The sequence below is a fragment of the Callorhinus ursinus genome, unplaced genomic scaffold (assembly GCF_003265705.2).
Source record: "Callorhinus ursinus isolate GAN/ISIS: 27379988/994484 unplaced genomic scaffold, GSC_fseal_2.0 scaffold12, whole genome shotgun sequence".
Classification (NCBI taxonomy): domain Eukaryota; kingdom Metazoa; phylum Chordata; class Mammalia; order Carnivora; family Otariidae; genus Callorhinus; species Callorhinus ursinus.
The window spans coordinates 54,625,708-54,652,562 of NW_027397074.1; the positions used below are offsets into that span (position 1 = coordinate 54,625,708).

At 37.0% G+C, this 26,855-nt stretch overlaps 1 protein-coding gene and 1 pseudogene across 5 annotated transcripts in view; both read left to right on the forward strand.

Annotated features, from left to right (window-relative positions):
- The window catches only part of ZNF277 (zinc finger protein 277), a 105,466-nt gene that overhangs the window by 14,872 nt on the left and 63,739 nt on the right, over window positions 1-26,855 (forward strand). For 2 of the 5 annotated variants that reach the window (XM_025873182.2, XM_073899087.1), the window contains exon 2: window positions 1,123-1,180. The exons of the other annotated variants lie outside the window; for them this stretch is intronic. In XM_025873182.2, coding sequence (XP_025728967.1) covers window positions 1,123-1,180 — 58 coding nt within the window. The remainder of the gene's footprint in view (window positions 1-1,122; window positions 1,181-26,855) is intronic. 5 annotated transcript variants of the gene reach the window in all.
- LOC112825345 (U2 spliceosomal RNA) lies at window positions 22,966-23,069 on the forward strand (annotated as a pseudogene).

Sequence of the window (26,855 nt, forward strand, 5' to 3'; positions counted from 1 at the left end):
TAAAATCCACAACTACTGTGATGTAGAGGAATTTTTTAGCGAAAGGTTTTTTAAAACAGCTTAGAAATGATTCATTGGACCATTGTTATTCACTTCTAGTTAGCAGTATTCAGAACAAACTGGCAAATCTCCATCTCTTCAGGATTCTCACTTAAAATGGGATTTCAGAGTAAACCAATTAAGGCAAGCAGTGTATACGTGAAGGAATCGGATTGTTCTCTTTATATTGTCACCTTCTTCTAAAGTTTCATGTTTGTTGATATCCCTTGTGATAATACATTAATCAGATTCTGAATTCATCTTATATATGGATAATTATCAGAAGTTATTGTCATATTATTAATATTAGCTGATCTTTGGACCCTGCTGTGAAAGTCACACATACTTGTAGAAACTCAAACACATTTTCAAATACTTACGGACTTTTTTTTTTTAAGTTATGTACTGCATAAGTTACACTTATCGGTGTAAACCTCCTCCCTTTCTCTTTCTCTCATACTTATATTTAAAATCTTAGCTTAAATGTCACTTTTTATATGAAGCCATTCTTGAACCAGAGACTGAATTAGCTACACACTTCTTTGAAGCCTTAATCATATAGTTATCTAGGAGAATCGCATTACCTGCTTGTAGAGAGAGAAATTTTAATTCAAATAGTTCAACTGATATAAACTGTATGAGTTTCCAAAGGTCACCTGGAACAAATTACCACAAACTGGTGGCCTAGAAAAACAAATTTATTCTGTCACAGTTCTGAAGGCCAGAAGGCTGGAATCAAGATGTCAGCAGGGCCACATTGCCTCTGAAGCCTCTAAAGGAGAATCTGGGAGCATCAGTCATCCTTGGCTTTGGCCATGTAACGCCTACTTCTGCTTCTGTCTTCATATAGCCTGCTTCCCTATGTCCTTGTGTCTCCTCCTTTTCTATCTCTTGTAAAGACTTCAGTCATTGCATTTAGAGCCCACCCTAATCCAGGATGATCTCATCTCAAGATATTTACCTTAATTATATCTGCAGAGACCCTTATTCCACATAAGGACACATCTGAGGTTCCAGGTGAATATCTCTCTTGAGTCACCATTCAATCCATTATACATAGTGAAGATACTCCCTTTTTTTCAGGTTGCCTTCTTCCTGACCTAGCCAAGGAGTGTATGCACAGGCGAGTGCTTGTTTTCATGTAAGTTGGGGAGAGGAAGGGTCCCCCCCTCTCTTTTTAAAGTACTCTGCAGCACATGGTACCTGCTGTGTGACTTTATGGACATTGGAACTTATACATTTACCTTATTCTCATGAATATTAAGCTCCTTATAGAAAGTCACCACCAAGGATTCGGATAGAGCTTATGAAATATCGGTAATCTTATGCTGGGGCTTTTCCATCACTGTTATTTTTTACTTTCCTCATTTTTTATTGTTTTAGGTACTCAGATTGTACATAGTACCTGCTAAGTCCTTTTGCTTATTGACTGATAGCTATTGTCCTTTGTACTTACAGCCCCTGAAATTTGGTCTCTTCCTGAGGTTGAGAGCATAGTATAGTGAAAAGAACACTAAACTTATAGACAAGAATCCAGTTCATGTTTTAGTTGTGTGACTTTAAATACATTATACTCTCTGAACTTCTATTTTCTCATAATTACAATAGAAATAATAATCTTTCTTATCTGGCAGTTTAATACCGAGATGCTTAGGAGATGATTTTATAAAATGTAAAGGGTTATATAAATAAAGCAGAGGTATATATTTTTTTTAAAGATTTTATTTATTTGACAGAGACAGAGACAGCCAGAGCAGGAACACAAGCAGGGGGAGTGGGAGAGGGAGAAGCAGGCTTCCCGCCAAGCAGGGAGCCCGATGCGGGGCTCGATCCCAGGACCCCGGGATCATGACCCGAGCCGAAGGCAGCCGCTTAACGACTGAGCCACCCAGGCACCCCAAAGCAGAGGTATATTAATATCATGCTGAAATGTGCATCTTTGGATTTACTGATTAGTGCCTTTCTACCTTGACCATTCTTTCTATCCTGAGTATGACTGGGCTCTTTCCCCTTTAAACTGTCAGTCACGTATCAGTTAATCTAAATATTTATAGAGTATTTGAGCTGGGAGTGACATTGGGATAAGTCACTTTGGAAAATATTTTAAAAGGACATGACATAGTTTCTGTCTTGCTTGTAGTCTAAATAGAGAAGAGACACACATACCAGTAACTAGGTTAAGCTCCCATCAGTGGATAGAGGAATGGATAGAGAAAAAATTTGCTTGAAAGGGATGATCATAATTGGCTTCATGGAAGAAGTGAGAGAGACCAGAGGACTAGGAAAGACTCTAGCAGGCAGGAAGTTGGATAAGAGTACCTGAGCCTCAGGGAGAAAAAAAAGAGCCAGGTGTCATCCAGGGACATTTCAGAAACTGCTTAAAGCTTCAGAGTAAAGAGAGAAGTAGTGGGAGATAAAATGGAATAAAAGACTACATCTGATAACCATCTTAGAAGAACCAAGAAGCTGTCTAGTGCTCAGGCCCTTATTTATGAGGTTGTGGATATTTCACGATTTGGATCTTTGTTCTCCTTCAGGCCAAATGGTCTCCAAAAGTAGTTAGTAGAATCTCCCTGATTAAAAACAAGAGAGCACACAGACAATTTGCCTTACAGATTAAAAAGGACACTTGATTTTCTTAGGCTCTGAGTTTTACCAAGCATTTATTGAGCACTAATTACATACTAAATCCTGAAGGCACAAAAAAGTAGTAAGACAAAATTCCTGCTCCGAAGGAAACACTTGTCTTGTAGAGGATAATAATGGAGAAGTGCAGTAAAAGATCACACTGAAGCAAAGAGGTAACTGTCACATGTGCTTCTTACCTACCAGAGAGGTTTGGGTAGGCTTCTCCATACATAAGCCAAGGTCTTTGCCAGCTGAGGTAGGCCTTTTTAATAGAGGAAGCTGCATGAGGAAAGGCTTGAAGATGCCCTACAAGTATGTATTATCATAGCCTAAAATGATGTGGTGGAGACAAGCCTGAGAGACAAGCCTGAAAAGGGGGCAAGGGTTGTATTAAAAAGGAGTCTGTGGACCTAGCAAAAGAACTTGGATTATCTCCTACATGATGGGGAGTGTTTTAGGTGAGTGAATAACATGAATCAGATTTGCTGGCTAAAAACCACCTCGTGGCAGTCCTAATGTGAAGATGCATGTACAGAGGCAGGACAAGTAGATCAGAAGCTCTTGTTAACGGAGCATGTTCCTTAAGCAGTTCAAACTGGATGTCAAGATCAGTAAGTCTTTCTAAAATGTGTAAACTATCATGTCACCTTCCAGCTCAAAAGCCAGCTATGATTTCTCCATGCCTATAGGAAAAAGCCCCAGTGAAAGTATATCCTCATTCAAGACTCCTCATTGCCTGTCACCACTAATTTAATCTGCTACTTTACCACAGGTAGCTGAGGGTTTTCTTTTTCTCCCTTAGAGGTAGCCCCCTCCTCAGTTGGGAGATCAGCCTTAGGAGAATAATCTAAGAAGCCAGATGGAGGAGTTAAGCCTATCCATTGAGTGCTCACTTGACTTTGTCAAGTGGAAATTTGCACTTTGAATTTTTATTTTCTAGATGAAAGTAATTTTTAAGTTATGTTTTTCTTAATTATTTCTAAGAAATCTTTTTTTTTCTAAGAAAAGTTGCTGTCTTTTCCATCATTAACAATGGCCGTATAACCCTGCACTTCTATATTTTTGTTTTGATCCATGACAACTTTTACCAGATACTCATAATTAAGCTCCAGATTTTGTACAAATCTGATAAGAATTTTCAAACAAGACCACACATCATTTGGGAGGGGTGAATGTGTATATTTAAAATTGTGTGTGTATATGTATGTGCAATAAAAATTTTGATTTGTTGTAAACGTTTTTAAATGTTGATGTGTTAATTTGGCCCGATTAACCAGAAAGTTGAAATACTGATTTGTTGCTATATTTTTTCTCTTAATGAAAACTTAGATATATATCTACTGCAGATCCTTCATCTGGTCTAACACAACTGATATAAGTCCAGGGTCATCCTGATCCAGTATTCAGAGGTATTGAATTTTCCAGTAGGATACTTCTTTTTTAGTGATAAACTGCATTTTTTTGTGAGTAGCTCAGTTAACTTTGAAGTCTCTGGTGAATGCCATCTGGTTCTAATGATGGATCACAGTTTTTCAGATTGTTTTTGGCTCCTTTCATCTCCCCATTCTCCTTTTTATTCTATTTTGATAATTTATTTTTATAACATTACTTCCTTACCTGTGAATGTTTTTACTGTTTTTTCTTTAAATTTTCTTTAACATGAATGACATATCAATTTCTGAAAGTAAGCAAACATACCATCATGGCACTATTATATATCATGTGTTGGGATCAGGACAACCATAGAACTTTCCTCATTCAAAGAATCTTTCATTTGATCAGTACACAGCTTATTTTATATATTCCTCCCTAATACCGAGTATATTTGCTTGGAAATAGGTACGTTGGGTGGGAAAATCTTGTCTATTATGGTAATTTCCACTTCATTAGGAAAGAAAATTGGTATCAGTTTAAAGTATTCTGCTGTCTCTTAGCTCCCTTGGTGAAAACAACAGCAGTATCCAGGGACTGCCACCCATCCCCCTCCAAAAAGGGTTCCCCCCCTTAATTACAGTGATTTCAAAGCCTTTGTCCCATAAAGGTCATATATTAAAAACTGAACAGATGATTTTTTTTTAATTTGAGAGAGAAAATGAGAGACAGCACATGAGAGGGGGGAGGGTCAGAGGGAGAAGCAGACTCCCCACTGAGCAGGGAGCCCGATGTGGGACTCGATCCCGGGACTCCAGGATCATGACCTGAGCCGAAGGCAGTTGCCCAACAAACTGAGCCACCCAGGTGCCCTGAACAGATGATTTTTAAAGTAAATAATGAGATCTGGGGAATTAAGATACCATTGGGAGTCAGTATAATCGGGATTAAAGTCTCAGGGGATAGACAGACAACATGAATTGCAAGAAAGAGGAACAAGGTATCAACTAGATAAAAACATTGTGAAATCAAATAAGGTGTGTCCATTTGGAGATTAGAACAAAGTAGTCTGTTTGAAATAGTTTGTGGATTAACACTTAATTCATGAAGGATAATGCTCAGAATTTATAAGTATGCCTCTTCCTATTTTGAGTTGATTTTCCTACTTGCAATTAATTTGAAAGCCAGATTGCAAATAAAGTACTGAGAATTGAGGCCACTTCTCTGAGATTACTGGTAGTGCAGGCATGTGTGTGTGCACAAACAATAGCACACAGCAGTGTTTGATGACAATTTAGGCATTATAGTTAAAGTTGTTCTCTGGGATGATATTCCCTCAAGATCCCCTGAGTCCTGACTCTGAATAGCAATTGTGTATCAAATGTTATATTCAGTGTCCATGTCAAGAATCTAGTGATGCAGTTCTTATCAACCTTACCACACTGGTTTTATCTGTAGTCACTGGGATACCTTGTAATCTTCAGAGTGATGGCTGGCCATTCTAAAAGCCTAGAGGTACTTGAATAATCCACTTCCATTATCTCTGCATATTTTGAGAAAGTTTATCATCTTTTGACCAGTCTAACCATAACTCATATTCTCTCTGCCTAAAATATCTTTTTCCTGCCCCTCTACCTTACAACCCCTACTCATTCCTTAACACTTAAGTTTAGGTATCATCTTCACCTTTTCTGTGAAATGTTCTTGCTGACTCTGCCAATACCCAAAAGGTAACCCAGCATTTCCTCTTCTTAACCTTTCATTTCCATTATCGGTTTCTTATGTCATCTCCCATTTGGGGATTTTGACTGTGATACACTTTGCTCATATATATGTTTTTATTTTTAAGTTTTTGTTTTAATTCCAGGTAATATACAGTATAATATTAGTTTCAGGTGTACAGTATAGTGATTCAATATTTCCATACATCACCTGGTGCTCATGATGACAAGTCCTCTCCTTAATCCCCTTCACCTATTTCACCCATCCCCCTACCCACCTCCCCTCTGGTAACCATCAGTTTGTTTTCTGTAAGAGTCTATTAGTTTCTCTCTCTCTTTCCCTTTGTTCATTTGTTTTGTTTCTTAAATTCTAGATATGAGTGGAATCACAGGGTATTTGTCTCTGACTGACTTTGCTTACCATTATACTCTATCCATATGATTGCAAATGACAATATTTCATTATTTATGGCTGAAAAATACTGCAGTGTGTGTGTGTGTGTGTGTGTGTGTGTGTGTGTGTGTGTGTGTACGTACCACATCTTGATCCATTCATCAGTCAACGGATACTTGGGCTGCTTCCATAATTTGGCTATTGTAAATAATGCTGCAATAAACATAAGGATGCATGTATCCCTCTGAACTAGTGTTTTTGGATTCTTTGGGTAAATACCCAGTAATGTGATTGCTGGCTCATGGGATAATTCTGTTTTTAACTTTTTGAGGAAACTACTGTTTTCCAGAGTGGCTGCACCAGTTTGCATTCCCACCAACAGTGTATGAGGGTTCTTTTTTCTCCTTGCCAACATCTGTTATTTCTTGTGTTACTGATTTTGCCTTGCTCTTATATTTTATATTGAGATGCTTAGTAAGAGATGTCAGTGTTACTCCTGACTTGACACTTGCCATTTGGATGGAATTAGACATCTGTCTGCTGTATGTCCAGGGCTGAAACTGAGGCACCTCTGGTTACATCTCTTTCTTCCTGGCTCTTGGCTAGTTGGAGGCTAATGTCCTTGAAGAGCCAATAACTACACCAGCTTCCCTCCACAGTCCTCCTCACATCATATGCAAGTCATTTTTTCTAGAGCATTGTTCAATGCTTGATTTCATTATATCTCCTCAGCTACACTTAGGAGATGAACAAATTACAGAGCAAAAAGCATAAGTCACAACTAGTTTTAGCAAGCAGTACTGTTATTGGAATTGTATCTACTTACCCTTAGGCATTATCGTCATACCACACCAAAAATCCTCTTGTGCCGTCATTTTAAATATCTCTGCTGTGAAAGAATAGCATTTTTAGTTAATATTTGTATATGATATAAGGAAGTGGTCCAGCTCTGTCTATGGACATCCAGTTGTAAAGACCATCATTTCCCCAACTGAATTGTCTTGGCATCCTTGTGAAAAATCTGTTGCCCATAATGTGAGGGTTTATTTCTGTACTCTCAATTCTATTCCATTGATCTATATTGATTTTTTCTTATGCCAGTACCAACCTGTCTTAATTACCATAGTGTTTTTTTAGGAAGTTTTGAAATCAGTTAACTGTGAGACCTTCAACCTTGTTCTTTTCAAGATTTTTTTTATTTACCTGCCGATTTTTCCAGCATCAGGGTACATCTAAAGAAAGACACACATCAGTAGTAACTCTTTAGTTTAGCATATAAATAATCTCTTGAAATTTTTTCTTAATGTACTATTTTTAGATAATATTCTTTGGTTATACTAGACCTAGTTTTTTGGGGCTTTAATTTTTTTCTGGTGTTTAGAGATTAAGTCACTTAGATAACTTTCTAGGTTCCTGACAGCCTTTAAAAATTTGGGCTCAGTAATCTCTTCCTTATGTAGTTGAACATGTAAGTAAAGTATAGTTGAGAAAAGGAATTTCCTGGCGAGTTAGTATTAATGAAGCACGCATGGTGTACAATTAGCAGTAAGTTTTAGAATGAAAAGCTGAAATGGTTTTGAGTACTACGATAAATACCTTAAGTTTTGTTGACCCTGGAAATTCTGCATATCCTCTTTCACTAACAGTCATCCACATTTCATGTTAGAAATTAAGCGCAATCTAGTATTTTTAAATAGAACCCAAAAGGCAATTTTAGAAACACTTAAACTGTCAGAGTCTCTGTGCAAATGAATGAGGTATTACACCTGATTGAAACGTATGGATTTTTATATTTCTGTTTCACCCATACTTCTTTTAACAAGCATTCTTCCTTCTAGGTTCTCAGTTTATGCGACCTATTGAGGTTTGAAGTGGGTTTTTTCTGTTGTAATTTAGATCATAATATACCTCTTTTCATCATAATGGACCCATTGACATTCTGAGTACCAATGACTTCAACCTCTTTAGAATTAAAACAGAAAAACTCTAGAAATGAATTTATATATACAGAGATAAAGTAGAAAAAGAATAGAAGCATAGTCCCTAAACAGGTGTTTTAGAGTTTGTTTCAATACCATATATGTATATGGTTTTCTTTATTACCTCTTTCTGCTAAAGATACCCAATAATCTCTAAGTTTATGATGTCATTTAGTTTCCCGGTTTTATTAAAGTATCTAGATTAGGGGTGCCTGGCTGCTCAGTTGGTAGAGCATGCATGAGACTCTTGATCTTGGTCAGGGTCATAAGTTCGAGCCCCATGTTGGCAGTAGAGTTTACTTTAAAAAAATAAAGTCTTTGAAAAATAAAAAAAATAAAGTATCTATAGATTAGAATTTATGGTCATGTGATCAGTTGATATGTTTTCTAAAACAATCAACGTTTTCTATTTATAATCTTGATATATACATTAAACATAATGTTTATAATTTAGTATTTTAAAGCCTCCCTCATTATATGCAATTATTTATATGATCAGAAAAAAGTTTCAGAGGGCAATTACAAACAGTTTTCATAAATGAAATATAATGTGCTTTATCTGTTGTTACGTAGGAAAAGTAGCACAAATCCTGTTATTGTATTTCTACATTGAATGCCTAGTTACCAGTACAGAAGAGCTCAAATTATATTTCTTTTGAATAAATGCTTCTATTTACAGTGTCCAAAACAATTTTTTTCCACACTCTTCTTTTTTAGCCTTCCCTTCAAAAAATTATTCCTCTTTCTGGTTTTCTGATGTGCTAGTGACAACTCTTTTCCCAGTCATTTTGGCTCCTGATTCTTCAAATCCTCATTTCTTCTTTTCATTGCCCCTTCACCCCTACCCCAAGACACTGACAGCAGTAGGCCTGTACATTGTTTTGGGATCCAATAGGTTCTGAGGGTCAGTGTAGCTGCTGAAAGGTGAGAGAATGCTAGCTAAAGCTCCAACTACCATCTCTCTTGTTAGGGTTCTCACATAGGTTGAAAGTAGGAGAAAGCAGAGAAGTAGAAGCAAGAGCAGACAGGGAAGAAAGTGAGGAAGATTCTGGGTTTGCTATTCTATCCTGACAGACTTCAGGAATCAGGCAAAGTTGTTTTTCTCCTAGAGACACTGTATATATGTATAATGTACCTTTTTGCAAAAAAGAGTTTTGGGTTTGTTTTGTTTTTTCCCCCCCTCAGTGACTAAAGAAAACACGGCTCTATTTCTGTACTGGACACAAGAACAATATTACCATGCTGTGGAAATGTGTAAAGAACAGCAGGGTCTTAGGGTGACAAAGGCACTTTGTTCTCAGTTCAGTATTTTACTTGGTGGCCTTCTCTTCAATTGCAATAAGCTAGCCTCTTGCATCTCAAATGCAGTTGTAATTCCAAGGAAGTAACCATATCAATGAATGTTTCATTGGCTGTATATTTCTTAAATAATGAGATAAGAAAAACATAAATAATGGGTCTTTGCAGTGCATGTAGTTCAGCAAAATGAACCAGTTCATGTATACATGCATCAGTATACAAAAAAGTTATGTAAACCCAAAAGGCATGAATGGAATTGAGAAATTAGCAATAAGCTCACAAAACTGGGTCAATCTCACAAATTAACTGCAAATTTAGATGGCCTGATTTGAGTGGCATTGGAAAGGTCTCTATTCTTCGAAAATCTATCCTGTGGGTTATCTGCTGATTTTTTTTTTAAAAATCATATCTTTATCAATCCGTTCTTTTGCATTACACACTAACTTATATCAAGAGCTGGGTTGTTTTTTTTTAATGTGAGATATTACTCACAGGCAGTACATTGTGTCGGTCACCTCAGAATTTGTCACCTCAGTATGAATTTTACCAGATCATTTGCAAAATTAATTTAAAAATGAATCAGTCACCAGAATGCTCTGCTTTACCTCTGCACTGAGCTGAGCACAATGGGGGGAAAGACAGATAAGCTACTTTTAAGGAGCTCCCAGTATAATTTATGAGACAAAACATAAACATGTAAAACAAAAGTACCAATAACAGTATTTTGTTGAGTGGCAAATGATTTAGTATATTAGCAGTATTTCTCCAAGTTTTTTTTTAAGTGATGGAACTATTTTCCAAATTATCTTACACAAAACCCCAACATATAAAACCTATAAAAGCTAGGCCTCTTTAGTTAAAGAGGGTGGGGGGAGGCCAAGGAGCCATCTATTCAGGTTGTCCCGTCATCCCCAGTGGGGCTCCTTGGGACCTGAGGCATCTGGGATTACAGTTAAAAATCATTAAAGTTAGGACATAAATGTGGGGTCTTGACAAGGAGAGGAAAGCTCCAAGTAGGAATTCCTTCCAAGTTGGTGTTTAAAAGTACATAGACAATATGAGGGATAGTGAGAAATAAAGTTAGATAAGAAAAGTGGATAGACGGGGTGTCTGGGTGGCTCAGCTGGTCGAGTGTCCGACTCTTGGTTTCTGCTCAGGTTGTGATCTCTTGAGTCGTGGGATTGAGCCCTGTGACCAGCTCCACACTGGGCAAGGAGTCTGCTTGAAGATTCTCTCCCTCTGCACTTCCCCCCACTTGTGCATGCATATATGTGTTCTCTTCCTCTCAAAAATTTTTTCTAAGCCTCATGAAAAAAAGTGGATAAATAAGCTAGAAAAGCAGGCAGAAAAGTTGAGATACGTTTAGAAAGAAAATAGGGAGATATGAGGGTTTTAATTTTAGGAAGAGATGTGATAAAAGACTTGAAGAAGGGAGACTGGGAGCAGGTGCAAGATGGTTTAGATGAAGAATTGATGTATATTTCAGGTTCTTCCTCCCTCTCTGGCTCTTGTTAGTTTCATTTTCTAAGAGACTAAGAGCAGGCCATCCACCTACCTTCTCCCTTTCTCAGTCCCCAGAGCTGTGTGTCATACCTGCCTGAGCCTTCCATCTCCATATTGTGCAGAACTGGATCCAAGTGGGCAAAATCCTCCTTTCTGCATAGCCACTAGTCTTAGGGTCATCATGCCTAACTGTACTTGATAAAAACCTCTTAGTGCCATTTCCTTCTCCTTTTTAAAAGATTTTGTTTTTAAAAAATAGTAATAATAATAAGAGATTTTGTTTTTGCTTCTCTCCCTGAATTGCAGAGGAATTGTGCACCCACTAAAGATGGCACAATCTATATGTGGCTACATCTCATTGTTAAAGGAGAATTTATACCTTAATTTATGTAAATGCCAGAAAATGGACAATGTGACTTGGCTTTATTTTCTCAGAACTGTTGTTGTTGTTTTACTTCATCAATTCCTCTCTTTTCATTTTCTTGTGTACTGCTGATTCCTCTCCAGTTGGTCCCCATAGCAACACTGGATCATGCTAATGAAACTGCAACATCTTAAGCTCTCCCACAGAGCATCTCTGTTAAAATAACCATGAAACACAGTTGCATTTATTATTTTCTTTCCTTAAAAGGAATCGATAATTTGGAATCCTTCCCTTGATCAAGACTTAGCCTCCTAAACTGTCTGACCAGAATTGCAATCTAATTTAGAGAAGCTTCTTTTTGAAGGGTGATAAACCATAATTGGGATACCACCTTCTTCCTTGCATTCATACCCCCTTTTGGTGTATGACAGTGGTTCTCAAAACATGGTTGCCCAGCTGCATCAGCATCACATGGGAAGTTGTTAGAAATACAAATCCACATGCCACACCCCAGACCTACTGAATCAGCAGCTTGGGATATGGAGCTCAGTATTCCGTTTTAACAAGTCCTCCAGGTGATTTGGATGTACCCACTGGTGTACGGGGTGAACAGCACTGTAGTAGGCAACAACATCATATCCAGTTTGTGATGGATTCTGCCAACATGATTAGAAATATTAGCTGAATACCAGTTTGTGTTAAGATAAAATATGACAGTGGAGAGTGTCTGACTGATTTCAGCCAATGAAAAGAAATATTTCCTAGTCCTTATTTATCCATTATTAACAAGCATAAGAAAAAGCTAAGTAATTGCCCTTAAGTATGATAACAGGTAATGACTCAGACTATAAAAGCATGTGGTGTTTTTCCTGGGTTTTTGTTGTTGTTGTTGTTATTGTTTCTTATGTTTTGATGTGTGGATGATGACAGGTATCCCCCTTTTTGAAAGGAGTATTTTAAAGAGTGCTTTTTCTGCTTGTAGTAATCCATCCTTTATATCCCATAATGCATCAAACGCAGGCAGTAAAAGCAAGAATCTTTTAGAGGCCATAACTTAGAGAACAAAAAATAGGAAGTAGATGTAAGAGAGAATTGTACAAAGGGCAAGTTTACTTTGTCATGTAAAGTTGTAAAAGATGGGTAGGCCCCAGAACTCAGAGATCCAGGCTGCAATTTGAGCTGGAGAGGCAGGGTGAAAGTGAAGGTATTTAAAATTGCTGATTACTGCAAAAACTGAACTATCTGTATGCCTGGATGTTGGAACAGAACCTAAGGAGTTGTACTTGTTGATAGGTCCAATTTAAAAGCCAGGCTATCAGACATAGTAAAAAAACATAAACAGTCAACCAGGATTCAGAAATCAAGAAAGATTCATCTGGTCAGGAATCCAGAGGTCTTTCAGTCCAAGGAAATAATAGCAGCAGAGTGATTCTTACCACTCACCTGATAAGCACCTGGAATTTGCTCCTGTTGATCACCACTGTCCTAATTCAGACCCTCCTGTATTACACTAGAACCATTGCTGTTGCTTCCTTGCCATCAGATCTCTGAATACAAGTAAAATTCGTATTTCCCTGAATATGCTGTCTTTACCCTTCTGCCATATTTCTCCTTGAAGTATTCATGGTCTCCCTGCTGTCCCCAACTAGGTTTCCTTCTCCCATATAGTATTCATATTTGCCCTTAAAGTCTTAATTCAAATAACTTCTACTGGATTTTGATTGGCAGACAAATGCCCTCCATATCCTGGATTTTCCTTATACCTTGCACATATTATTTATAACAAATGCTGTAATTGCTTGTGTTTCTACCTATGTTTTGGGAACAGGATCCATGTCTTCCTCTCTTTAGTCTTTTCTCCTAGCTTGGTGCCTGGTATACTGTAGATTTTCAATAAATATTTTGGAATGAAGAGAGATGCTTACATATTATAGGCATGACGAACAAATTTTGGATTTTCTGAAACCTGATTTGAAATTTTTTTGTTCCATTCTCTCAGCTGTAGTAATTTAAGGTATTGCTGTAACCCAGAATTATCTCCTTACTGTCTTACAGGCAGAAATAAAAATCCTTTAAATGAAGTTACCATGTACCAGGATCTGGAAAGAGGAAGAATATATCTCTGCCCTTGAGGAAGAATGTGTTAGCCATTTTAGGAAATCTCCAGGGAACTCCATTAATGAAATACTAAGCTAGGGGATAGGATAGAGTGTTTTTGTGCTTGTTTGAGATGTTTAATTACCATAATTCTTGGACCAAATTGTCCAGACCTTATTAAAAAAATCTTCTTTCTTTGTATTTCCACACACATTCAGAACTCAAAGTATTAGGGAACTGTGATTAGAATTGGGAAATTTTTTTAAATTCTGCATTCTTTCCATGGGGTAATGGATTATAATGCGCTCTAATTTATCTGGCAACATCTCAGAAAACAATACAGTATTTTGTATAAGGAGTTTCCCAGGTTTCTGAAGATTATTATGTTGAGCAGTTATTTTTCAAAGGGGTCACATAAGTCACTGGCTACAAACATCATGTCTTGATGACTATCAACGTAGTCAACACATTTTTACCTACTGATTCTCTATCAAATATTCCTAAATTGCTTTACTTTGTTTTTTGTTTCCATAGTATTCCTTTGCTTCAAATAGTATTCGCTCTGATGCCCATGTCACTTTGCACTTGTTTTTGTACTTTTTGAGATTCTTTTATTCTCCTGATATTCCTGATATTAACCATCTGTATTAATGAGTTAATAAACTAGGCTTATTGTTAATGAATTGATTCATTCAACTGCTAGATTTAATTAGAAAGACATTTAACATGCCAGCAGATGTTCTGATTTTGTTTCATTATCCCCAAATATAATAAGATAACATGAATTTTTATATTTTCACATGAATTAAACTAAAGCAAGTTTTGTTACTCTACCATGTATTATAAAAGGCTAACTGATGGAGTTTTGTCTTCATTCTATTCCAAATTTGAGAAGGAAAACCAGTTTTCTTCTTGAAACACTCACCTAACTCTAATTGGCACAAGAATAAAGTCTAGGAATAAAGAGTATCATCCTGACCCTCAAATCTATAGAAAGGAAACTAAGCCACAGATGCATCCCCAAAGATTTTTTTTTTAGTACTTTTATAGGGGATGCATTTTCTGAATTAAGCAACCACTTAAAAAGTTACCTAAGAACTGTAATTCCAGAGACACTATTCAGTGAGTTTGTTTCTTTGTTTGCTTCTCATGTTTCTGCTTATAGTGTCCAAAGGGACTTTTATTTAGAAGAGAAAAGAGAGAAAAAGGCAAGGTTTTCAGAGAGATTTGAATGTTCAGAGCTTTTTTTAGAGAAATTGGCAGGGAAAGACTTAAATGTGCTGGCACACGCGCAGACGTAGCAGCTCAAATTAAGCAGGCCTCACTTGGGACCTTCGACCTCTAGTATGCCCCCCCTAGAAAAAGAGTAACTTTCTGGAGATTTGCAGATACCAAGTCAGTAGATAATGTGAGTTCAGCAATACACACATACAAAGCAATTACAGATCCATTAGGAAAAAACTTTCTTTTAAAAAATTACCATGTTATGCATCTATCGTGGGCAAATTTCCTGAGATATGGGCATAAAGGCTTCTAGCATAAAGATGACGAAAGGAATTCCTTTCCCTCATCCAGCTTAGCTTTTTTGTTTTCCTTGTTTGGTAGTTCCTTTTGTTTAAAAATATGTTACATATTTTTTAAAAATAGGGATCGTAGTATAAATATGCTTCTGTATAATTTTTCCTGAGTGCTTTCTCATGCCACTAAATCTCTTAAAACACATTTTTAATGACTTACTTAATTTTTGTGTTCATTTAATCATTCTTTTATTGTTGGAGATCAGGTCATTTCTGTTTTTTTCTATCATTAACAGAAAGATATTCTTGAATAGACCCCTCAGTCTTGCTTTTATACGGCAGTTATTATGGGGAAGGGCTCACCCTTAGTTACCAGATAAATTTTAATTTTCTTATTACATTTCAGAGTATAAGGAATGTGTCAGTTTTCTAAAAATAGGGCAAGAAGAGAATGAAATCAGGAGGTTAGGTAGGGAGCAAAGGTGGTAGAAACAGAAAGTTGTGCCTACTCTGGTGTCTGTTCCATCTTTTCTGACTTCTGCAATGAATGGTTACAGCACAGAGTGATTGCGTTTTTCTCATCTGAGGTTCACTTCTTAAAAATTTGGAACTTTTTTTTTCTTTTCGTCTTAACGATTTTTTCAGGATTTGGTGGAATTGTTAATGTCAGTCATATCTAATCACAGGAATGTGTGTGAGAAAGAGATTAGAGTTGGGTGATGATAGACCACCGTAAACCCTAACAGTGGTCTTTAAGTCAAACTTGCCTCAGTGGTTCTCCTGCTTACAGGTTTGCTCAGGAAGATTCCAGCCACCAAAAAATTTCATGCCATTACGTAGCTTCAAAATTTTTAAAGGTGTTTTTTTTGGGGGGGTACTGCATTAGTCTTTGAATTCCCTACTGGGCTTCCCCTGTGCTAAAGTCTGTCTCAACCAGGTGCTTGGGTGATTGGAATGAAGCTTCAGCTCTGACATTTTCTTTTAAAACTAGTAATAAATGTACCTGGAGACCAACTGTGTCTCATTTCACCATTTGTAAAGTCTGTTTTACCTAACAGGCAACAGTTTGGTGTTCTGCCTATAAAAAATGAGAGGCTGCAAAATAAATTTGCTAAATCCCAAAAAGAGCTAATGAATGACATTTGATAGGCCTAGCTATGTCTACTTTCTGGTTGTTTTTATTTTCAAATTAAGAAAAGTGATTTCTTCATTGGGTCCTTATTGATAACCATTTCTTGCTTTTTCTGGAAGAAAAGAATGATAACGTGTTGAAGTTGGAAACAAAAATCTCATTTTTTAGTGTTAATCTCTCCCCCATTTGTTTTACTGCTTCTTTTCTGAGTATTACCACATGTAACGGTTACACCCGGCCCTTATATTCTTTAACATTTGTCGTCCCTTTAAAATTGTGTCTGTTTCATGAGTTTCTTAATAATCTTCTCTGCATTAAAAGACACCAATGCTTATTTGTATAATCCTTTTGAATATCAAAGCCTCTACTCAAAGATCTTGTGTCATTCTGCTTGCTTTTACTTGAATATTCTGTGGTAGAAAGCTGTTTTAAAGCAAGGTGACCTGAACTACCCTTTGTTCAAAATAAAATTCTTTATTTCGTTTTTAAATAACAGCCTTTGACTTATACCAAGGCAATAAACACCTTAGAATTCTATTTAGTTTTTTAAGCATTGTGCTAAAAGTTTAGAGTCTTGTCCTCTACGAAACATTTATTCTTCTGTTCATTGTCTTGTAGCGTATGAGTACCAAGGGTGTACTCATTTTCTTTAGAATTTGATGTTGCCTAACTCATTACTTTATATTTCTCTACAATGAGTTCTGTACACTGCTCTCAGCCTGCTTGCATTTAATAGCTCTCCTCCTTCCTACAATCTGCCCTTCTAGTTTTGCAGGCTCCATAGAGTTCATCTCCCTTTATGTTCTGTTTTCCAAATTACTGAAACATTTTAAAAAGCAATAAAATAAAAAAGGGTTATTATTGAGCCATGTGTATAGACTGCTTGCCCAGATTTGTGGATCTTAAAATGGCCAAGATTCTGGCCAAGAATTTTTAGCTTTATATTAAAGCTCAGAAAAAAAGCCAAAGGGAGAGCATCATAGGGGAGATAGTCATTACCAAGAGAACTTGGACTTTCAGTTCCCATGGCAAACAATATTTTTAGTTTCAGGGTTTTTTTAGAGATTATCTGTTTGTCTTAATTTTTTATTTATGAAAAATATACTGCACATGATTTATTTATTAATTTAATTGTATCAGTAAAGGTAGTTGAATGACAGAAAAAATTTTTTCCATGGGATTATCTCTGAGAATGTTTTGTAAACAATATAGAAGGTATATTTTCTAAGATATATTTTGTCTTAGTACAAAAATATATTGTTATTTATATTTAGAAACTCTTTGCAGCTTAGCATTTAAGAGATTATTATGTTTTAAACTTTGTGCTGTAAAAGTTGGTGGATAATACTGCCTAACTTTATAGGGACTTAACATGTTCACAGTGTCCATAGAAGAATAAAATTAGGTGCAATAGTAAATTTCCATGTGCTGTCTTTTTTTTAAGATTTTATTTATAGAGAGAGCATGAGTGGAGTGGAGGGGCAGAGGGAGAGGGAGAAGCAGACTCCCCGCTGGGCAGGAAGCCCAACATAGGGCTCAAGCCCAGGACCCCAGGATCATGACCTGAGCCAAAGGCAGGCACTTAACCGATTGAGCCACCAAGGCAACCCCCCATATACTGTCTTTAAATAACATTTCTTTGGTCAAGAAAAGGAGGGGGAAATCAGGGTCTCCATATAAACCATCATAATCCAAATATTAAGATACTTGCTTAGGGTGACTATAATGACTTAAAAAGCTTAGGGTCTGGAGTCAGACTGCCTGGATTCCAATCCTCTTGACTCTAACTGGTTGTATAACCCTATGTAACCTTCCTCTGGTCAAGGAAGAAGTCACTCACTAGTCAGTATATGAAACAAGCTGGATTTACTGTTGCTGGACAGTGGAGACCTGTACTTGTAAAAACGTAGGCCTTCTGAACAAAGCAGGCTGCTGATTATTTTGGGTCAGGGGAGCGGCAGGGTCTCGGAAGCAGGAGTGTGTGGGGATTGGTAGACCTTTAGCTATGGCAGCATTGTCACTGAATGAAGCTATTGCCACTGTTGGTTGTCATTGACCTATTGAGATGAGTTTAAAACTGTTTATCTTTCTTGGGGCTCCTGTGTTGCTCAGGTGGTTAACGTCCAACTCTTGATATTGTCTTAGGTCATGATCTTGGGGTCATGAGATCAAGCCTCGTGTCGGTCTTGGCACTCAGTGGGGAGTCTGCTTGAGATTCTCTCTCCTTCTGCCCGTCCCTCTGTGTGTGCTCTCCTCTCTTTCTCTAAAATAAATAAATAGTTTTTTAAAAATTGTTTATTATTCTCTCACTACCTAATAACAAAACTGCCTTTCTTATAGGATGTTTCTGATAACTAAAACAGATACTATATAAATTTCCTAGCATAATTCTAGGAAACAAACTATCATCTTCATCAGTTTGGCCTTGAAGAGAGTAAAACCCCTCCCATGAAAGCCCCAGCTTTTACAGCATTAGATCATCACATCAGGGCAGTGTATAGCATCTCAGATTTGTCTCACTGTTCGGCATTATTTAGTACAAGCCATTAGTTTTCATTTATGTGTGTGCCTAACACACAGCTCCACAAGGTCAGCATTTTATGCAGTGTTCATCTCACTTTTAAATAGACACCATTTGCTTCCTAGACGGGTGGGCTTTTTGTGGGTTTGGTTAGGTTTTTAAGCTTTTATGAGCATCACAGATACCTTTAAGAACCTAGTAAAAGCTGTGAACTCTTCCCCCTGAGGAATATATGTGCATATACACATTTTTGTATTCAGCCTCTTGTGTTGTCAGACTCCATGAAGGTTCAGGCCCTGCTCTTCAGAAATACTGTTCAGAAGGGTAGTGCTCGGGGTGCCTGGCTGGCTCAGTTGGCAGAGCATGCAACTCTTAATCTCAGGGTCATGAGTTCAAGTCCCATGTGGGGTTTAAAAAAAAGGGAAAAAAAAGTAATTCTCTGTCAGATTCTTACCTCCAGGTTTCAGTTGCAGGACATTGGGTAATACCAATAAAAATAGCCCTTTGTGATAGAAAACATAAAGCATATCTTGGAGTTTGAGGGTAACTGGATTAGGTAGGTGCCACATCCTAGAAGCTACTGTGACCCTTTCTAGGCAACAGTGTAGGCTGGGGCAGTAAGTTCTGAAGATCAGTGTATGTCAGCACCACCTGGGGATCCTGCTCTGGGCAGCAGAATTTGATTAATTAGGTCTGGCCCTTGGTGATTGTGGTCCTAATCCCTCCAGGAAGAAACCTGAATTACTTTACTAAATCCCAACATTGTTATGACACAGCAAGTTCTCCCTGACCGGTTACCTGCCTTCCTCCAGTCCTGTTTTTGCATCTGTCCCCCTTGCACACTATGGAAAAACTTAACAATTTTTCTAGAAGATCCTAAAGATCTCTAGGCCAGTGGTTCTTAACCTGGAGGGCTTATTAAAATGCGAGACTTCTGGACTCCACCCTCGGAGTTTCCCATTAGTTAGTTGGTCCTGAACTGGGGCCCAGTAATTTGCATTTCTAAGGAGTTTCCAGGTGATAATGCTGTTGCTGGTCTGAGGGTCACACTTTGAGGACCACACAACTCTAGTCATGGATATGTCATTGGTCCCCCTGACTCACTTACCACCGGTTACAAACACTAGATTGTTTATACCAGTTACTCAAACTCAGTAATTTAATTTGTGTTAGGTAATTATTTATAGTAACTCTAGGTCAGTTGAAAGGGGTAATTCCTCTTGGTTAGTGTCTAATAATGAAAGTATTACAGAAATATTTGGGACAAGGGCAGAAAGTTTAAATTAATTAAATAAATTATTCAGTAAATAAACCCTGACCATAGTAAAATGCTGATTGTTTCCTCTGGGCCGTAGCCTACCTCTGGTTAAAAGAAACTTAAACAGAGGCTGCATCCCTACTCAAGAATAGGTCACACTTATAATAGGGCCCTATTCAGGTTATGCTTCCCTAGAAAGGAAATAAAGAGCTCCTACAGCTGGGGAGACAGTGGCATATTAAGTGGGGAAAAAGCATGTATCAAGAAAGTGTTTTTTTGGATTTTTAATAAAAATATATGTTGAGATAAGATGAAGAAAACCATAAATTGTGGTTATTTCTGAATGGTGTTATTATTGGTGTTTTTCCCCTTCGTTTCGCTCAAAAGTTCTGTAGTGTATATTCAAGTTTTTGTAGTCTGAAAATTTTGTTTTAGAAAACTGTATGGCTTAGTCAAACTAGTGAGACTTTGAATCAAAATATTACATCAGTCAGCCAAGAAGTACATGACAGTTGAGAGCTCTTCCTTGTATCTTGAATCGGAGGAAAAGGTGGAAGTCCCGAAACAGTACTGGGTGCCTCTCTGTAGAAAAGAAGGATCAGCAGTGGAGAAGGAAGAGTGCAGAAGGAAACTACGGGGGGCAGATATGTTGCTGACGGTGCTCTGCTAACCTTTAAATAATAGGGACAAGTAGAAGCTGTGAGTAGTATTATCATTGCCTTACAGAGAGAGGCAACTCTGCCTCCTATTATTAACATTTCTATATTTATTTTTTTAATTCCTAAGATAACTGTGTAGTTACTGTCTGGCCAGTGAATCACTAACAGTGGTTCAGTGTTATCACTGGCTATAAAATCACAAACCAAAAATGAAAACTTTTTGAACACAATGGGTTAAGAGTTGCCACAACTTCTGAAATTTCCAATACTTGAAAAACCTCACCAGTGTATCACAACTGACTTCTGAAAATAATTATAAAATTTAGGTGTGTGAAACATTGAAAACCTTATTCAAAGCCCTAAGGTCTATTGCAGTTTTCTAACAATTGCTTCACCAAAATCTAGCAATGCCTAAAGTGTTGTGTTTTCCTTGTTTCCTAAAATATCCCATGGCTCTTTATAGTTCTGGTTCTTCTCTTATGGAGTTATTAGCAATCACACAGACTCATCCTTGAAGTTTCTTAATAATCCCTTAATGCACCAAAAAAGTATATTTATCTTTTTATAAATGTAGGAATGATGTCTTTGATATTCATAAACTTTCTATTCTTTATTCCTGTGAGTACAAGTTTGTTCACCCCAGTGACTTTCACCTGGAGGAGTGGTTTATGAAGCTTCTCAAATTACAACAATATCCTCCTCTTCCATTACAAATTACTGCTTTAGGACACAGCAGAAATGATAGCTCTTGGTGAGATTCAGAGTGAAGCACCTTTCTACTCTGCGATAGGTTCCTTTGACCACTACTATTCCTCTTAATACATTCTTAAGTATATTGGATATGTTGAATAGAATTACTCTTCCATTAGCTTATTTTATATAACCCAAATAACTTATTTTGCATTTTTATATTTCATTTAGTGGCTGTCATACATTATCAGTGAATATTGTTCAGTGGATTGCTGGGGTTTGGAAAACCTAGTGTCTTGATTCTGATCTCATTTTTTGTCAATTTCATCAATTAGACTTCTCCCCGTTATGTTTTAACTGTAGGATCCTTTGAAAATAATTACATTCTGCTCAAAAAGTCTTATTTCTTAAATACGGTAAAACTTTATAGAGTCAGAGCTGAGAATGAGCAGAAGTTGGAGAATTAAGAAGGAAGAGAAGAAGGGCAATGAACAGCCCTTGAATAATTGCTAAGATTTGATTAGTTTTGCTGCCTGCTTTTCTATGTTTTTTGTTTTACTTGTGCCTTCTCTAAAAGTCCTTTTCATTTTTCCCCTTCCCTGTTTTTTCATTCTTTTTTGTTAATGTACCTCTTTTTGCCAGCTGACCAGAAGAGGACTAGGAGTTTTCAGGCATCATATCTAAGAGGCAGAGAGGAAAACAGTTTTCTCAACTGTTGACATTTCCTCATTCCACAAAGGGGACCTGAGCCCGTTGCACTTTCAAAAATAGCAGTGGTGGCAGCTTCACCCTCCCCGCCAACAGAGATCTTCCCCAAGATTTCTCTAGATGCTCCCACAGATGATTGAAATTCTCAAGCAACAGGAATTCAGTCTCTCCTTTCATAGGCAAAGCTAAACATTTTTATTAACTCTGGCCCAGTGTAAGACCCAAGTCTGAGTAACCACTCAGTGGTTGAGTGCCATTTCTGGAAAGTCGAAGGTACTGCATGAGAATTTGACATGAAGGTAAATTTATATGTTCCTTAAGGATTTACAGTGTGTTGCATTTTTGCCTTTCTGTTGTGTGTATGGTTTTTTTTGTTGTTGTTTTTTGTTGTTGTTATTGTTTTAAGTAATCTCTACATCCTGCCTGGGGCTTGAACTCACAATCCCAAAATCAAGAGTTGCATGTGTAGGGCACTGCGTGGCTCAGTCAGTTAAGCGACTGACTCTTGATTTTGGCTCAGGTCCTGATCTCAGGGTCCTGACATCGAGCCCCGCATTGAGATTCTCTCTCCCTCTACCCCTCTCCGCCCCCCCCATTCACACTCATGCTCTATCTCTCTCTCTCTCTCTCAAATAAATAAATACATAAATAAAATCTTAAAAAAAAAAAAAAAGAGTTGCATGCTCTACTGACTGAGCCAGCCAGGAGCCTCTTCTCTGTCCTTTATACAGAACTTTATCCCACATAAGATCATGAACACTAGAAATTTGGAATGATTTTACAATGGGAGAAGTACAAAGAATAGTTTACAGATCATTGTTCCCAAATGTCTTTTTGTGTACCCAAAATTCAAATCCAAAGTCAGAAGATTTTCTGGAACCATGTATTCTTATATCAAAGTAAAACATACTAAAGCTTTGGATGGGTTGCTGTTATTTTGTCAGTACATATAATCTTTCCTTGGCTTGCTTATTTTGAATTACTCCCAATTTTTTTAAGATAATTACTGTATATCTGTTTTACATGGTTTATGTAAACATCTGATTAGGTTTCATTAAGTGCCACTTAATAACTTCAAATGCATAATCGCTTCTCGGCCTTTTGGCTAAGATCAAGTGTAATAACTTCAAATACATAGTCACTTAGGCATTTTGTTTTAATCTAAATTTCTTGAGTTTCTTCACTTTAAAGACTATATTTCTTTGATATCAGTGTTTTATTCCATGAGTCAGTACCCTAGATCTTATAGACTGGGACTGTTGAGTAATACTTTATTATCTTTCTCCGTTTAACACTTTTATCTCTCTGTATGGCAATTTTATATCTGGATATTTTTGGAATAGATCCATTCCAGTAAAATTGGTTATGAAGCAGTTTGGGCTAAAAAAAAAAAAAGGCACTATATCCTCATTGTTTTGCAGAATAAAACTGGAACCGCATTGGAGAAGGACAAAGCCTCCTTGTTGATTTGGTTATAACGTGATGCCAAAACAGTTAAAATAGCCAGTCATTTGGCATAATGAGCATTGGCCTATATAAAAAGGCTTGTAAAGCTTTACTAGGGATGCAAATGAAGTAGAAAAAAGCTTTTAGGTCATAGTTTTCTTATCTTTAAAGTGGAGTTTTGATTCTAGGTCCTCATTAGCTGGTAACCTATGATACGTTATACTGGAAGCACTTGTTCAGTATTTAGAGTACCCTGATTCCTCAGCCGCATCTTCTTTTATTAAGGTCCTATAAAAGTCTAAAAGCTGAGCTGTATTATCAGACTTAGGCAGTAATCCCAATGTATTGTGCCCTAAAAATACTTTGCTGTATACAAATAATAGAGGTGTTTCTGCCCTAGTAACCTTAGATTCATTCCTGAAAAACTTGGCATTCCACAAAATCACACAATAAAAACAGATCTCATGTGGGGAATAGGGTTGGGGACAGATCACTCAAAACCAGTAGAACTTTGTAACCAGAGCAGTCCTAATAAAAAGAGTAGCCAAGTTAAATCTCCACTGGATTTACATTCAGAATCACAGTCCAGTTGATTCTTTGCATCCTTGAACTCTGGAATTCATGCTGCCTCTTTCAGTATCTGACACTGACTCCAAATGAAGACCAGTTTAATCAAAATTAAACAACTGACTCAGTGTGTAGACCTTTGTTAATCAGGTATTTTGTTATTAAGACTTTATTTTTTAGAGCAGTTTTAGGTTTACAACAAAATTGAGATGGAAATACAAAAATTTCCCCTGTTCCCCCCAATCCCACATATGAATAGTCTCCCATTATCAACGATCACTCACCAAAATAGTACATTTTTTTAACCAAAGATGAACCTACATTGACATATCAAAATCACCTAAAGTCCGTAGTTTAATTTAGGGTTTACTCTTGGTGTTGTGCACTCTAAGGGTTTCGGCAAATGTATAATGACATATATCCATCATTATCATACAGAGTCTCATCAGTGCCCTAAAAGTCCTCTGTGCTCTGCCTAATCATCTGTCCTCACCCCTAGTAACCATTGATTGATCTTTGTATGGTCTTTTTTTTTTCCTGCCCTTTCCAGAACATCATATAGTTGGAATCATACTATATGTAGCCTTTTCAAATTGATTTCTTTCACTTAGTAGTATGCATTTAAGATTCTTCCATGTCTTATTATGGCTTGATAGCTCTTTTTAGCACTGAATAGTATTCCATTATGTGGATCGTACCAAAGTTTATCCACTTACCTACCGAAGGACATCTTTAGTTGCTTCCAAGTTTTGGCAGTTAGGAATAAATCTGCTATAAACATCTTTTTACAGGTTTTTGTGTAGACATAAGCTTTCAACTCCTTTGGATAGATACCAGGGAGCATGGTTGCTGGATTGAATGGTAAGAACATGTTTAGTTTTATAAAAAACCACCAAACTGTCTTCCAGAGTGGCTCCCAGAAGCAATGAATGAGAGTTCCTGATGCTCCACATCCTCACCAGCATTTGGTGTTGTCAGTGTTTGGGATTTTGACCATTATTACAGGTGTGTAAGTAGTATCTTGGTTTAATTCGCATTTCCCTGTTAACATACATGGATCATTTTTTTTTTTTAAGATTTTATTTATTTATTTGACAGAGAGAGACACAGCAAGAGAGGGAACACAAGCGGGGGGAGTGGGAGAGGGAGAAGCAGGCTTCCCACCAAGCAGGGAGCCTGATGCAGGGTTTGATCCCAGGACCCCGAGATCATGACCTGAGCCGAAGGCAGACACTTAATGACTGAGCCACCCAGGCGCCCCGGAGCATTTTTTTTAATATGTTCATTTGCCATCTATATATCTTCTTTGGGGATGTCTGTTAAGATTACTGGCCCACTTTTTAATCAGGTTTGTTTTCCTACTGTTGAATTTTTAAGAGTTCTTTGTATATTTTAGGTAACAGTCCTTGATTATCAAGTGTGTCTTAGCAAATCTTTTCTCCCAGTCTGTGACTTATCTTCTGATTTTCTTGATATTGTCTTGCAGAGCAAAAGTATTTAATTTTAACAAAGTTCAGCTTATCGTTTATTTCTTTCACGGTGCATGTCTTTGATGTTGTACCTGAAAAGGCATCACCATTCTCAAGGTAATCAAGGTTTTCTCCTTTGTTATCTTCTAAGAGTTTTACAGTTTCGTGTTTTACAGCTAGCTCTATGCTACATTTTGAGTTAATCTGTGAAGGATGTAAGGTCTGTATCTAGATTCACTTTTCTGCATGTGGATATTCACTTGTTCCAGCATCATTTGTTGAAGAGACTCTCTTTGTTAATCAGGTGTTTTTTAAACACAGGAAGAAATGCCTTTGCAGCTTCCTCATCTGCATCTGTAGCTTCCTTGATTAGCTTAACAAAGTGGAAAGGGTAGCAGTTTTTTTGTTTTTGGTTTTTAAAGATTTTATATTTTAAGTAATCTCTACAGCCAACGTGGGACTCAAACTCACAACCCCAAGATCAAGAGTTGCATGCTTCACCGACTAAGCCAACCAGGCACCTCAAAGGTAGCAGTTTTTGAAGCCCCTCCTTCCTAGAATTTTCAGTTTTGTTAAAGAATTTTCTATATTGCTTAGACTTTATTCAAATATGCCCTGATTGATTCAGATCTTTATTTTACTGGGAAAAAAACACAATACAATTTCTATGCTATTCTGACATTATTCTTTAGTTTATCAAATGTGTATGAGTCAACTCATATTAAAGAAACATATTGTATCAATAAAGGCTTTAATTTGATTACATTTCATAAAGTCCTTCCTTTTTTAGTCATCAGCTTACTATCTACAAAATATATTTTTGTCTATCACAAAATATCCCTTCTATACCCTATAGGAAAGATGTTTTTCCCAAAACCAGAAATGATTTTTTTACTCTTCCTTCCTGAAATGTCTAGCTTTTTATACTTACACTAAATTATAAAGTCATAGAATTGATATATCAGGTTTTCCTTAGAACAGTAGTTTGTGGCTTCATATAAAACATGTCTCAGTTACCGCAGAGTAATTATATTAGAATCTCTGTGTAAAAAAATCAGTGTATTTCAAAAGCTCCCTAGTTGATTCATAATGTACTATCAGGTTTGAGAATCACTGCCTGAAAATAAAAATAACTAAATGTATTCAGGTTGCATTTGGACATTCCAATGAAGCCTATGCTAGTCAGATTAACCGCCAGCAGAATTCAATGTTTACCATTGGGTGAGTAATTTCCAACATGTACATTTATGTTAACTGACTTCCATCTTGTTTCAGAGATATGAGATTTATTATATCACTTTGTGGATTAATATTTGTAATTGTGACATAAAACATAGGAATTTAATTCTATATCTGAAATGTTAGGACTAAAATCTGTTGTGTGTTTTATTGTCCAGCATCATTTTATTCCCTCATGGTTTGTGTTGGAAGTCAGGTGATTTTTGTGATGTGATCACATATTTGTAGATTATGTTCTATCATGGAGATGGGAT